This window comes from Orycteropus afer, unplaced genomic scaffold (assembly GCF_000298275.1).
Source record: "Orycteropus afer afer isolate SDZICR_OR568_19922 unplaced genomic scaffold, OryAfe1.0 scaffold00235, whole genome shotgun sequence".
NCBI lineage: Eukaryota > Metazoa > Chordata > Mammalia > Tubulidentata > Orycteropodidae > Orycteropus > Orycteropus afer.
In genome coordinates this window covers 3,132,083-3,145,580 of record NW_006921822.1, presented here as the reverse complement: position 1 = coordinate 3,145,580, position 13,498 = coordinate 3,132,083, and the positions used below count along the sequence as shown (strand labels likewise).

General features: G+C 39.1%; 1 protein-coding gene across 1 annotated transcript in view; it reads left to right on the top strand.

Moving 5' to 3' along the window:
• CCDC158 (coiled-coil domain containing 158) overlaps positions 1 to 13,498 on the top strand; it is a 106,686-nt gene that overhangs the window by 31,573 nt on the left and 61,615 nt on the right. Inside the window, exons 8-11 of the mRNA XM_042782081.1 lie at positions 830 to 949; positions 4,277 to 4,474; positions 6,491 to 6,973; positions 12,715 to 12,904. Of these exons, the coding sequence (XP_042638015.1) occupies positions 830 to 949; positions 4,277 to 4,474; positions 6,491 to 6,973; positions 12,715 to 12,904 (991 nt within the window). The remainder of the gene's footprint in view (positions 1 to 829; positions 950 to 4,276; positions 4,475 to 6,490; positions 6,974 to 12,714; positions 12,905 to 13,498) is intronic.

The following is a 13,498-nucleotide window of genomic DNA, read 5'->3' as shown; positions in this document are numbered from 1 at the left end:
ATAGTGCCTAAGACATTTGACTGCTAACCAGAAGGCTGGCAGTTCAAACCCACCAGCCACTCCTTGGAAGGAAGACCGGGCAATCTACTTCCATAGAGATATCACGTCAGAAACCCAAGGAGGGGTCACCATGAGTCAGAACTGACTCGACAGCAGTGAGTTTTGAGTTTTTTATATGTATTATATTCACTCATCCTTTCATAATATAGTGATTATTTATATAATTTATAAAACATATAATAAAAATGATAGTCATTCTCTGGCTAAAGTCTAGGTAGATATTATGTTTAAAATATAGATGGTCACAGGTCCTTCTTACATTGGCAGGATTGGCAGGGGTTTCATCAGTTTGATGCACAAGTCCAAATTGTGTTTTCTTAATATTTGTTGAGGGACTCTAGGCATTAGATCCATAAGAGAAAGCCATATCACATTTATTTATAAATTATTTCTCAAAATCTTTCCTTAAAGCCTCCTGGACTGTGGCATTGAGCAGAATCTCTGTCTCATCTACACCAGCTAGATATTGTCCAATTCTGAAATATTTGAGCAATGTGAATTTTGATTGCCATAAAAATCAAAGACTAGTATTTGGTGTTCATTCTTGAGACATTTGACTACCTAAAAGGATGGTTGTATGAGTGGATTGCTTAAATAAATAAATAAATAAATATTTTTTATTACTACTTTGACACTACCTGGCAAAAAACTAGACAATAAACTTTAAATTTTGCCCCCCAAATAGTATCATTTGTTTTCCAAAGACTGTATTTATTTTATATAACCATTGACATAGTCAGACACTGTTTGATTTGTGTTTTCTTTATAGATAGAAGAGCTGGAGAAGCAATTAGTCCTTTCCAACTCGGAGCTAACTGAAGCACGGACAGAACGGGATCAGATCAGCCAGGAATCTGGAAATTTGGATGATCAACTTCAAAAGCTGTTGGTAGGATTGTATTCTAAAATGTGAATGAGATTCACTCTAGGAAGTTTTTCACCAATATATTTCACAAAACCAGTTTCATTTATCAAATTATAAATTATACTTGTACATACACACGTCTATAATAAAGTATCCTAGACATTATTGAAGATTTTCATATTAAAATTTAATATTCTATATATTTTCCCTTTTTTGTTTGTTTTAAGCAGAACAATTATAGCTCAAAAAATAGGTGAAGGCAGTCTTTAAATAGCCGTAGTCTTTCAATTAGATAATGTATTCAGCTAAATTGAAGTAGTGTTTTAAGTGTTCATTTTGAAGCCAAATAACATTCAAAACACACACAAAGTATGTACATAGAAATTTTGAATGCAAGTTTATGTGAAAATTTTAAAAAGGAAAGAAAATAAGATTTTGATAATAGTGGACCAGCCTTGGTCCTCTGTTGGAGGTATGAACTAAAACCAAATCAAACCCAATGCTGTCGAGTTAATTCTGACTCACTGTGACCGTATAGGAGAGATTAGAACTGTGCCATAGGATTCCCAAGGCTGTAATCTTTATGGAAAGAGACATCTTTCTTCCATGGAGCAGCTGGTGGGGTTAGAACCACCAACATTTTTGTTAGCAGCTGAGCATTTAACCATCAGAGCTCCTTGTTGGAGGTACTGTGTTGTTGTTAGGTATGATCAAGTCGCCTCTGACTCATAGTGATGCCATGTACAACAGAGTGAAGCACGGTCCAGTCCTCCTCCATCCTCACAGTCTTTGCTGTGCTTGAACCCATCATTGTAGCCACTGTGTCAGTCCATCTTGTTAAGGTTCTTCCTGCTTTTTGCTGACCCCTGCTTTATCAGGCATGATATCTTTCTCCAGGGACTGGTCCCTTCTGACAACACGACCAAAGTACGTGAGATGAAGTCTAGCCATTCTCACTCCTAAGAGCTATTCTGACTGTAGTACTTCCAAGACACATGTGTTCATTTTTCTGGCTGTCCATGGTATTTTTGGTATTTTCTTCATCAGCACCACAATTCATATGCATTAATTCTTCTTCGGTCTTCCTTATTCATTCTCCAGCTTTCACATGTATGTGAGGCAATTGAAAATACCAGGGCTTGGGTGTAGAGTACCTTAGTCTTCAAAGTGATATCTTTGCTCTTCGACACTTTAAAGAGGTCTTTTGCAGCAGATTTGGCCAGTGGAATACATTGTCTGATTTCTTGTCTGCTGCCTCGATGGGTGTTATTGGTGGATCCAAGTAAAATGAAATCCCTGATAACTTCTATCTTTTCTCCATTTATTGTGATGTTGCTTATTGGTGCAGTTGTGAAGGTTTTTTTTTTTTTTTTTCTCTTTTTGTTGAAGCATAATCCATACTGAAGGCTTTGTTCTTTAATCTTCATCACTAAGTGCTTCAAGTACACTTCACTTTCAGCAAAACAGGTTGTGTCATGTGCATAGCAAAGGTTATTAATGAGTCTTCCTCCAAAGCTGATGATGTGTTCCTCTTCATATAGTACAGCTTCTTAGACTATCTGCTCAGCATACAAATTGATTAAGTATGGTGAAAGGATACAACCCTGCTGTACATTTTTCCTGATTGAAACCATTCCACATTCCCTTTCTGCTGGAACAACTGCCTGTTGCTCTATGTACAGGTTCCTCATGAGCACAATCAAGTGTTCTGGAATTTCCATTCTTCACAGTGTTATCCATAATTTGTTATGATCTGCATAGTTGAATGCCTTTGCATAGTTAATGAAACACAGGTAAACATCTTTCTGGTATTCTTTTCTTTCAGCCAAGATCCATCTAGCATCAGCAATGATATCCCTCATTCCATGCCCTATTCTGAATCCAGCTTGAATTTCTGGCCGCACCCTGTCACTATACTGTTCAAACCATCTTTTAATTATCTTCAGCAGAATTTTACTTGTATGTGATATTAATGGTATTGTTTGATAATTTCCATATTCTTTTGGATCACTTTTCTTTGGAATGGGCATAAATATGGATGGCTTCTATTCAGAGGTACTGAAGGCTGAGGAATTTAGGGAAGGAAATAGTTGGTTCCGTTTTGTTTGGGATAAATTTCTTTTTCACTGCCAAAGCCTGTTGTAGGATATAGTGCTCTTTGCTGGTGAAATTATCCTTCATGGGCTAAAAGGACTTGGTGGGCATGTGGTGAAAGTAAAGTTACAGCTGTGTGCATGCACAAAACTCTAAACCTTAGTATCATCCACCACTTACTTCCTCAACCTATTGAATTTTTCCCAGTGCACCCATATCTACTTTGAAAATCTTGGAGATTAAATATTTGAAAGATCCTCAAACCCGTCTCCTCCTTTTCATTCTTACCACAGTTACCTTGCTCATTCAAACCCCTCATTTCTTCTTCTCTGGAGCATGGCAGTTGACTCGTGACTAGTGAGCCTAATGCTGATTTCTCCCTTCTTCAGTCCATCCAGTAAAGCACTGCTATATTCATCTTTGTAAAATAAAGCAGCTCTGATTGTCTTACTCTTCAACTCAAAAATTACTTTCTCCACAAAGTCAGACTTCCTACCTTTCAAGACTGTTCATGATCCAGCCCCAGCTTACCTTTCCAATCCTTCCCCTCTGCATAATGCGGGGTTTCAAACAAACCATAATACCCCTTTGCAGTCCATTCTTTCTAATCTCTGCATCTCTAAGCTATATTCAAGGTCCAACTCAAATGCCTTTTCCTCAAAGCATTCTGATCCTCTCAGTGAGATTCTCTCTGCTATACCTTATCTCTGTCCTTTTAATGAAAAACACTTCCAGTTTTTTGTGTTTTATCTTTCTCTTTGGGTTGAACGTCCTTTGAAAGTAGTGTATTTTTGTTTTTCCTACTCTGACTATAGAGGTTTTGCTTACAGTGAACAATCTCTACAGTAGAGTTTTTCTGGGACTATAGAATGAGGTAATCGTATTCAGAGTCCAACTGCTGCTCCTATCCAGGTCCCAGAAACTGCTGTTTCTGGAGCAGTACTTAGTTACCACTGTTATTCCTTTAATCCAGCAAATATTTCTTTACTACAGGAGCACACTTGATATGAAGCACAGAAAATTCAACCTGTCTTATATGAGTCTAGTACCTTGATATTTACTTGTAATACTAAAAATTAAAAATAAGGAAAATGTCATCATACTTTTCTAGGAAATACTTGCTCTTACTTACATGGGCCATAAAAAGGAATCAGACTCCCAAATCAAGGATCTCTCAAGTCACATAAAAACTTCAGGGATGGTTTCTGTTATTTAATATTGGGGGAGTGGGAGTAAAACATTCCTCATTTCTCTTAGGCTGATCTACATAAAAGAGAAAAGGAGCTGAATCTAGAGAAGGAGCAGAATAAACGTCTGTGGGATCGCGACACTGGCAATAGCATCACCATTGACCACCTGCGACGGGAGCTTGATGACAGAAACATGGAGGTGCAGCGCTTGGAGGCTCTCCTCAAAGCCATGAAGAGCGAGTGTCAGGGCCAGATGGAGCGACAGGTCAGGCGGGATAGAAAGACTTTGCCATCTCTGAATGGTCTTTTGCGGAGCGCAGGGGAAATGCATTCTGTGTCTTATTAGTGGAAGTTTGTAATATATATATATATATATATATATGCCTAATTTACAGCTGTAGATCCTATGAGCAATCTTCAAAAACCTGTGTTTCAGCTACTTATTAAATTAAAAATAGTAAACTTTTTATGTCATTTATGCCTTATTGAATAACTAAACTTCCATCCAATTTTCTCTTTGTTTTCACCCAGAAATTGATAACCAAATAATTGTTTATTTCTGCTGCAGAAAAGCATTCAGTATCAAAGCATAGAGAGAGCTGAGGAATAGCGGGATTGAAGGTTTCCAACTGATGTTTTTTTGTTTTTATTTTATCCCCAAAGAGACTTTTCCCTCTGTTTTGGTTACTTTGTGCTGCTGTAATAAAAAATACCACAAATGGGTGGCTTTAACAAACAGTTTATTATCTTACAGTTTGGAGGCTAAAATTCCGAGTTCAAAGTGCCAAGCTCTAGCGGCTGGGTGAAAGCCCCTTGACCTTGGGCTTCAGCTCTACCTTTTGCTTCCAGCCCACTGGAGGTAGAGGTGTCTCTTTACTCAGGCAGCTGCTGGCTGCTGAGACTAACATGCCCAAGATTGACAAATAAAATGGCATAGTCCCAACATTACCAAACAATATGGCAGGCCACTAGTTCAAGTCCAGAGACTGTCCCAAGATCGGCAGGAAACACGGAAGGCTGTTAAATGAAGACTCAGCTACATGCAGGGTCCAAGCATGCCATAAAGCGGTAGAGACCTTTCTCAAAACTTCTTATGTTCTGGAAGCAGACCACATCCCTAAGGCAGCTACTCACCTGCTCCAGTAGGTTCCACTGTGGAGTTGATTACCAATCTTGCCATGGGGAATAATTACATCCAGCTGCCCACACACACTGAAAAACAGACCCAACCAAGTTGACATATAACCTTAACTACCACACCCTCTTTTTCCCCAAAGCCAGTTGAGGCTTATATATGTATACATCATGTGTGCACTCAGTTATAGTGCACCAATAGAAAAAAGTGGCATACTATATTGACAACATTGTACTTACAGTAGGGGAAAAACCAATGATTCTAATGTTGTTACTACCACAGAGACAAAAGGCATCTCATAAAAGTGTTGTTGTGTTGTTGTTGTTAGTGCTTCCATAGCGTAATTACTTCCGTAATTAGTTCCATAGCGACCCCTCCTTGGGTTTCCTAGTAAGCTTCCCAAAATATGAAAGTGAACCAAAGGGACCATTCTTGGCTTAGACCCAGACAAAACTTTTTCCCTATTCTCTGGCCTAACCTGGACATGAAAAAAGATGCAAAGAACAACAGGAAGTTAGCATTTTATTCTTTTTAAAAAGAGGACTGAAACCAAACCAAACTCGCTGCCATCGAGTTGATTCCAACTCATAGTGACCCTCATTGAATTTCCAAGGCTATAAACATTTACAGAAGCAGACTGCCTCATTTTCCATGGAGTGGCTGGTGGCTTTGAACCACTGACCTTTTGGTTAGTAGCCAAATGCCTTAACCACTAAACCATCAAGCTTCTTAAGATGAGGACTGAATAATGGAAGTGTTTATTGGATATAAGCTTTACTCATTTTTCCCTCAGAAGTATAATTAAGAGACAAGTGGGAGAAAAATAGAGAATAAGGATAGTTATTTTCAGCCCTGTAGCCTTCCCCCCCTGCTGCCTGTGTTAGGTGGGCACAGAAAATGTCTTCAGAGGGAACTTCTCAAGCTCCCTATCATTAAAAAAAAAAAAAAAGAAAGAAAGTCCTCTCAGCTTGGTCTAATTAACGCCTATCATTATTAGATCTGGAGTTCAGCATAGCAGCATGATAATTAATCTAACTACATGTCATTTAATTCATGATTCCATGTTTTTAAGTTAAGTTACTCTGTTTTCTGAGGTTGCCTATACCTATCCTCACAAATCCATGTTTTCTTTTGTTTAAAAATCAGATGGCAGCAATTCAGGGAAAGAATGAAAGCCTAGAAAAAGTGTCCTCCTTGACTGCTCAGCTTGAATCCACCAAAGAGATGCTTCGCAAAGTAGTAGAAGAGTTAACAGCCAAGAAAATGACTCTAGAGAGCTCAGAGAGGACTGTATCAGACCTCACAGCTTCCCTCCAGGAGAAAGAAAGAGCCATAGAGGCTACCAATGCAGAGATTACGAAACTCCGCTCCCGGGTGGACTTGAAATTGCAGGAGCTGCAGCACTTGAAAAACGAAGGTGATCACCTCAGAAATGTGCAGACAGAATGTGAGGCCCTCAAGCTGCAGATGGCAGAAAAGGACAAGGTGATCGAGATTTTGCGACAACAGATTGAAAATATGACACAGTTGGTTGGCCAGCACGGACGGACTGCTGGTGCCATGCAAGTGGAGAAAGCTCAACTTGAAAAAGAGATTAATGATAGGAGACTGGAACTACAGGAATTTAAGGTCTGTAGAGTTTTTCTGGGGTTTAGCTTCTGAAAGGTTTTTTTTTTTTTTTTCCTGTAAGTAAGTATGACCTCATTTATTAAAAAGGGGTTCTTGGGACTTGTGTTGTTGTTATGTGCCATCGAGTCAGCCCCGACTCATAGTGACCCTTCCTTGGGTTTCCAAGGCAGTATCACTATGGAAGTAGATTGCCCAACCTTCCTTCCAAGGAGTGCCTGGTGGGTTTGAACTGCCAGCCTTCTGGTTAGCAGTCAGGTGCCTTAGGCACTATGCTACCAGAGCTTGGGGTTGTGGACCCTCTGAAATAGTTTCAAAGTATTTGTGTCTTTGTGCATATGTGCATTTTTGTGAGAAAGGATTCATACTTCTATCACGTTGCCAAAGGAATGTTTGGCCCAAAAATGGTTCAGAATCTACCAGTAGAGAATACAAAATTCAGAAAGTCCAGCTTCTTCATGAAGCCTTTCTCCACAGTTTAATTTTTCCCTTTTCAGACACACCTAAGTTTGACCTCAGTCTCTCACTTAATAGCTGCAAAATGTTGAACTGTTCATTGAATCTTGGCTTCTGTATCTGTAAACAAAATTAAACAAGCAAACAAAATAAAAAAACACCAAAACCTTATTGGGTTACTATGAGGCTTAAATGTGAAAATGTGTATGAAGGACTTAGCCTAGTTCCTGGTTTGTAAAAGATATTTACTAAGTATTAGTCTTTTTCCCCCATTCCATGCCATGTTGAACTTTACCATACTTTGTTTATATTTGTTATAACCTGCCTCACATTCTATATTGTGTGTGTGTGTGTGTGTTGTGTGTGTTTAAATAGCAGTGTCTCCTTTCCCTACAAGACTACAGGCTTCTCCAAGTGGGATGCGCATTCATCTTTGGGTTCTCTGCCCATGCCTTTGTGTCTTGCACCCAGCAGGTGCTTAGTAAATATTTATCAAATTTAAAATGAATGAGTTTTAAAAAATTGACTTCCTGAATTTTATGCTACCTGTATCTCTGACTTGGTGACAGGAGACAAATTACTTAACTTAGATGCTTTTTTCCTCATTTTGAAAAAAGGGCTACTGATAGATTATTACTTATCTTATGGAAATATACAAATTTATTGCACATAGAACTAGCGTTTTCTAGTGCTTAAGTTTTTACTTGATTATGTCATAAGATTTTTTTTTTTTTTAATGGCCAAACTTACCATGAGAGGAATATAAAGAAGCTTTTCAATGGCCAACTCAACAACTAAGACTTTAAAGTAGATTTACATGCAGGGCAGAAGGAAGAGAAAGGGTGATTCTTCCACCTTCTTGCCTAAAAATATGGATTGCCGCTCCTTGGAAGGAAGGTTGGGCAATTACTTCCGTAGTGATATTGCCTCAGAAACTAAGGAGGGATCGCTGAGTCAGGTCTGACTTGATGGTGCATAACAACAACAAAAGTGTTGTTAAGGGTGCAAACAAGTGGAAGAATCCTACTGTGTCTTACACGCTGAAAATTAAGTCAATTTAATCTTCATAAAAATTATGGGGTCTTTATTATTATTACCCCATTTTACAGATGAAGAAACTGAGACTTAGATTAAATAACTTGCCTGAGGACCACACAATCTTGGGATTTGATCCTAGACAGTATATAGGTAAACAATATAGTGCGATGGTTCTCAAACTTTGACATGCACCAGAATCACCTGGAGAGCTTATTAAAACACAGATTGCTGAACCTCATTCCCAGAGTTTCTGATTCAGTAAGTCTAGAAGGAACCTGAGACTTTGTGTTTCTAACAAGATGCTGCTGCTACTACTGTAGGTGCAGAGAGCTCATATCAAGGATCTCCTGTTAGAGTTGCTCAGAGGAGTGTGTATTGTCTCCACACTGAGTAATGGGAACTTGAAATGGGCACTGAAGAACAGGCAGAAACTAGGCAAAGAGAAAGGAGGGGAGCATTCTAGGCAAGGGGTAGTAGCTCAGTCTCTAGTTCAGCCTGGAGATAGTATGGGAGCCAGTAAAGGTTAGAGGGTAGAGAGGGTAGAGAGGGGGAGATGACATGGAAAAGGCAATGTTGAAAGTAGATTAATTACGATCAGATGGATTTCTGTATTGGAGAGGATAGAAACTAATTTTAAAGTCCCAGATATGGAGCTGGAGCAGCAGCTTCAGGGCAGGATTTCCTAGGTGAGAACAACTTCAAAGAGATGCAAAGAATATAGGCTTAAACACTGAGGTAATGCCACTTCTACTTCCCTCCAAAATCCAGTGAGGAAGAAAGGAAGGGAATCCTAGCCATGGAAGGTAATTAATGTCATGGTTTCTCACTTCTTTAGGCACACATTACCAGCAAAGAAGCAGGGTAGTTTTCTGTCAATAATGGTTGATCCTCCATGGATTCTTTCTTATAGGGCCAGGAGAAACTAATTGTCCACAAGCTGGTCCCAGGAGGTGGAATAGGAGTAACACATACCCAGTATATGTTCTGTTGCTTCAGGCTGTGCCAGGGAACATCTTTCCCTGTCCCACCCCATGAGTCCAGCAGGAATTAGTTCGATAATGACTACAAATGGATAATTGCCACAAGTAGGCAAGCAGGGATCAGATGGCCTTGTTTAGAGCCTTTACTGCCCAAGCCCATCAAAGATGGGCAGTGAGACAAGCCTGGAGCTCCACATGGTTCTTTTCTAATAGTTAAAAAAAAAAAAAAAAAAAAAAAAACTCATATGTTTTCATCTCAAACAGTATTGGCCACTATATTTAAACTGCTGCTAATGCAGTCAAGATACATTGTTGTTGCTGTTAGTCTCTGACTTATAGCACCCCTATGAACAATAGAACAAAACACTGCCCAGTCCTGTGCTAGCTTCATGATCCTTGCTATACCTGAGCCCATCATTGCAGCCCTTTGTCAATCCATCCTGTTGAGGCTCTTCCCTTTTTTTATTGACCCTCCACTGTACCAAGCATGATACCCTTCTCCAGGGAATGGTCCCTTCTGACAACATGACCAAAGTAGGTAAGACAAATTCTGGCCATTCTCACTTCCAAAGAGCATTCCAGCTGCACTTCTTCCAGGACAGATTTGTTAGTTCTCTTGGCAGTCCGTATACTTTCAGTAGTCTCTGCCAACCCCACAACTCAAAAAGTATCAACTCTTCTTGGTCTTTCTTTTTCATTGTCCAGCTCTCACATGCACATGAGGCGGTTGAAAATACCATGGCTTGGGTTAGGGGCACCTTAGTATTCAAGAAGACATCTTTGCTCTTCAACACTCTTAAGAGGTCTTTTGCAGCAAATTTGCCCAGTGCAACAATACATCATCTGATGTCTTGACTGCTGCTTCCGTTGGTGTTGATTATGGAACCAAGTAATACAAAATCTTTGACAACTTCAATCTTTTCTCCGTTTATTGTGATGCTGCTTATTGGTCCAGTTGTGAGGATCAAGTTACATTAACTAGTTTTATATGTAAGGCCACTAGTCCTTAATTTGGGAAGACAATCTGATGACCAAAGAAATTAAATTTCTCTTCAAAGGCCATTTGCTTGGAAAATCTAAGCTAGCTCTGTCTGCTAGAAATACGATGTGAGTCACATGTATAATTTAAACATAAAAAGAAGCAGGTGAAATTAATTTTAATAACTTCCTATTTGACTCACTATATTTAAAGTATAGTGATATTTTTGTATTGTAATCAATATAACAAATTATTGTGATATTTATGTTCTTTCTTTATATGGATTCTTCTAAATCTGGTGTGTATTTTATACGTGAAGTGCATCTCAACTTAGAGAGCCACATTTTTCAATAGTCACATGTGGCTAGTGGCTACCATAGTGAACAGTACAGACCTAGGACCTGTGAAGAGTTCACCAAAGGAAACTCACCAACACAGATAGAAAGTAGTTATGATGATAATCTAAACTTGGAGGTTGGGAAGGAGTTGGTGAGCAATGAGTCACAAGAGGTGAAGGGAAAGACCAAGCAAACATAGAGGTTTCAATCTTAAGTATCTGAGAAACTGGGAAAATGGTAGCACCCCTAACAGAAAAGAGTCAGGAAGAAGTCAAGAGGGAAAGCCCTCTGTGAGGAAGGAATAAGAATGGTTTGGGCAGAGTCTGTAGAAGTACACCCACCTAGGGGTTTCTGGCAGTTAGTTGGAAGTGCAGAATGAGAGTTTCTATATGCATATTGCCTACCTTACTCAAAGGACCAGATCCACCTCTCTCAGTTGCTCTTGCATTTGCCCTCTACTGATCTCCCTGCTTCCACTCTTCCACTCTTAACCCTACTCTCATCACTGTTTATTCTTCACACATATAAAAAAAATATGCTGCAAACTTTCCAGTAGCCTCTTATCTCAGACTGAAATCTCAAGTTCTTACATTGCCTCTAAGGCCACTTTGGTCTTATCCATGCTTCCCTCTGTAACTTCATCTCCTACTACTTCCCCTAAGCTCGCTGCACTCCAGCCATATTAATAATCATACTGTATCTCAGACACAGAGATTCTGACCTAGGATTCTCCCCTAGTTATTCAAATGGCTTGCTCTTTGACTGCCTCAAGGTTTCTGCTGAAATGTTACTTCATTAGAGAGGCCTTTCCTGACTACTGTATCGGTGTTCCCAAAAATCCCCAGATTCCATGATTCATGAGGAAGATTCTGAGGATTCAGAATATTAGTTGTACTTATGGCAATGATTTATTATAGCAAGAGGATGCAGGGAAAGTAGCAAAGTGAAGAGGCACATGGGGTGAAATCGAGAGGAAATCAGAAACAAGTTTCCAAGTTTCCTGTCTCAATGGAGTCACACACAACTTAATAACCCCAGTAATTAAGCTGTGACAACACATGAAATGTTACCAATCATGGACCCTCATTAGAGACTCAGTGCCCAGATAGTCTGTTGGGGTTTGGTCATGTAGGCACTCTCTGCCTGGTGTATCCAATTTCCAGACTTCCAAAAGTAAGCAGGTGTTCAGCATAAATCGTATTTTTTACACAAACGGTTTAGGCACAGTGAGCCACTCTTTTCAGTTATGGTGGTTGAAACCTTCCTGAAATACATGTTCCCAGACACCAGCCAAGGACCAGCCTTGTAAGCAGGCCTTTCTAAAGATAGCAATCTCAGTCCTGATATTTCTTTTCTGCACACCATCTTATCTCAAATAGCAACCAGTCCTCCATATTCATTCTCTATCCCTTCACCCTTCTTTTTCATTCTTGTCAGTGACTATTATTATATGACATAATAAATATTTATTTGTTGCCTGTTCACTTCACTCAAATGTAAGCTTCATGGGCATTGTTTGTATTGCTCGTCGCTATACAGGGCTAGGGCTATACTAGGGAGAGATGAGCCAAAACTTAAGGAGATCCTCACCCAGGTGTCTCACTTGTCTCACCCTAGTCCTTTATCCCCAGTGTGTAAAGTACTGCCTGGCACAAAGTAGGTGATTAGTAAGTTTTTTTTTTTTTTTTTTTTTTTTAACGAATGAATGAAAACTAGAAAAGGAATAGCAAAGGGTTGTGGCACGTGATACCGGGAATTAATATCTAAGATGAAAAGGAAAATAAAATATTCATTGTTTCCCCCAATCTTTAAAATAGAATACAAATTTAATATCCTGAGAAATATTGAAGATACTAAATATAGATAAGTTGCTAATATAATATTAATTATAGCTACACATGTACATATTTTCTTATTTCCTTTTGTGTCCTTTGTATTTGTCCACATATTTAGATTTTAAAAGATAAAAAGGATGCAAAGATACGGGAGCTTGAGGCCAGAGTGAGTGACCTGGAGCTGGAGAAGGTGAAGCTGGTGAATGCAGGCTCTGAGAGACTCCGTGCAGTGAAGGACATCAAACAAGAGAGAGACCAATTATTAAATGAGGTGAAAGCTACTAGGAGTGAGTTAAACAGTCTTACAGGTATGTTGCTTTGATTCAAATTCTACTAAAAAAATAAGAGTACTGTCACTGAAGCCTAATGTGGACTCTTGGACTATTGCAAAAGAATGATTTCTCCTCCCACATTACAAACATGGGAGATACTCTGCTGGAGTTACTTATGACCTGAAATTCTGCGAGTTCTCCATGATGAGCCTCCATTGTCTTATATTCACTAACCATTAACTCTGAGTTAACTCTCAGAGCCCATGAAGTTCTGTTTGAGTTTCCAAGAGAAGGGTGAATGAAGTAAATGAAAACCATCTTTCCTTTAAGTTAAATAGCTTCATTGGAGATTTAATAATGAAGCAACATTTGTCAATGAACGTATGCAAATTTCTTGAAAGTAAAGAATCCAAGTCTGAAGTTAAAAAATGAAACATTTCCAGTTCAAAATTTGTATGGTACAAGCAACATTTATTTGATAAACACACAAACACATAAAATCACATAGTCAGTGATTACTGAGCATTTACTATGTTGGACATGGTGATGTTGTTGTTGTTGTTGTTAAGTGCCGTCGAGTCGTTTCCGACTCATAGCGACCCCATGCACAGCAGAACGAAACACTGCCCG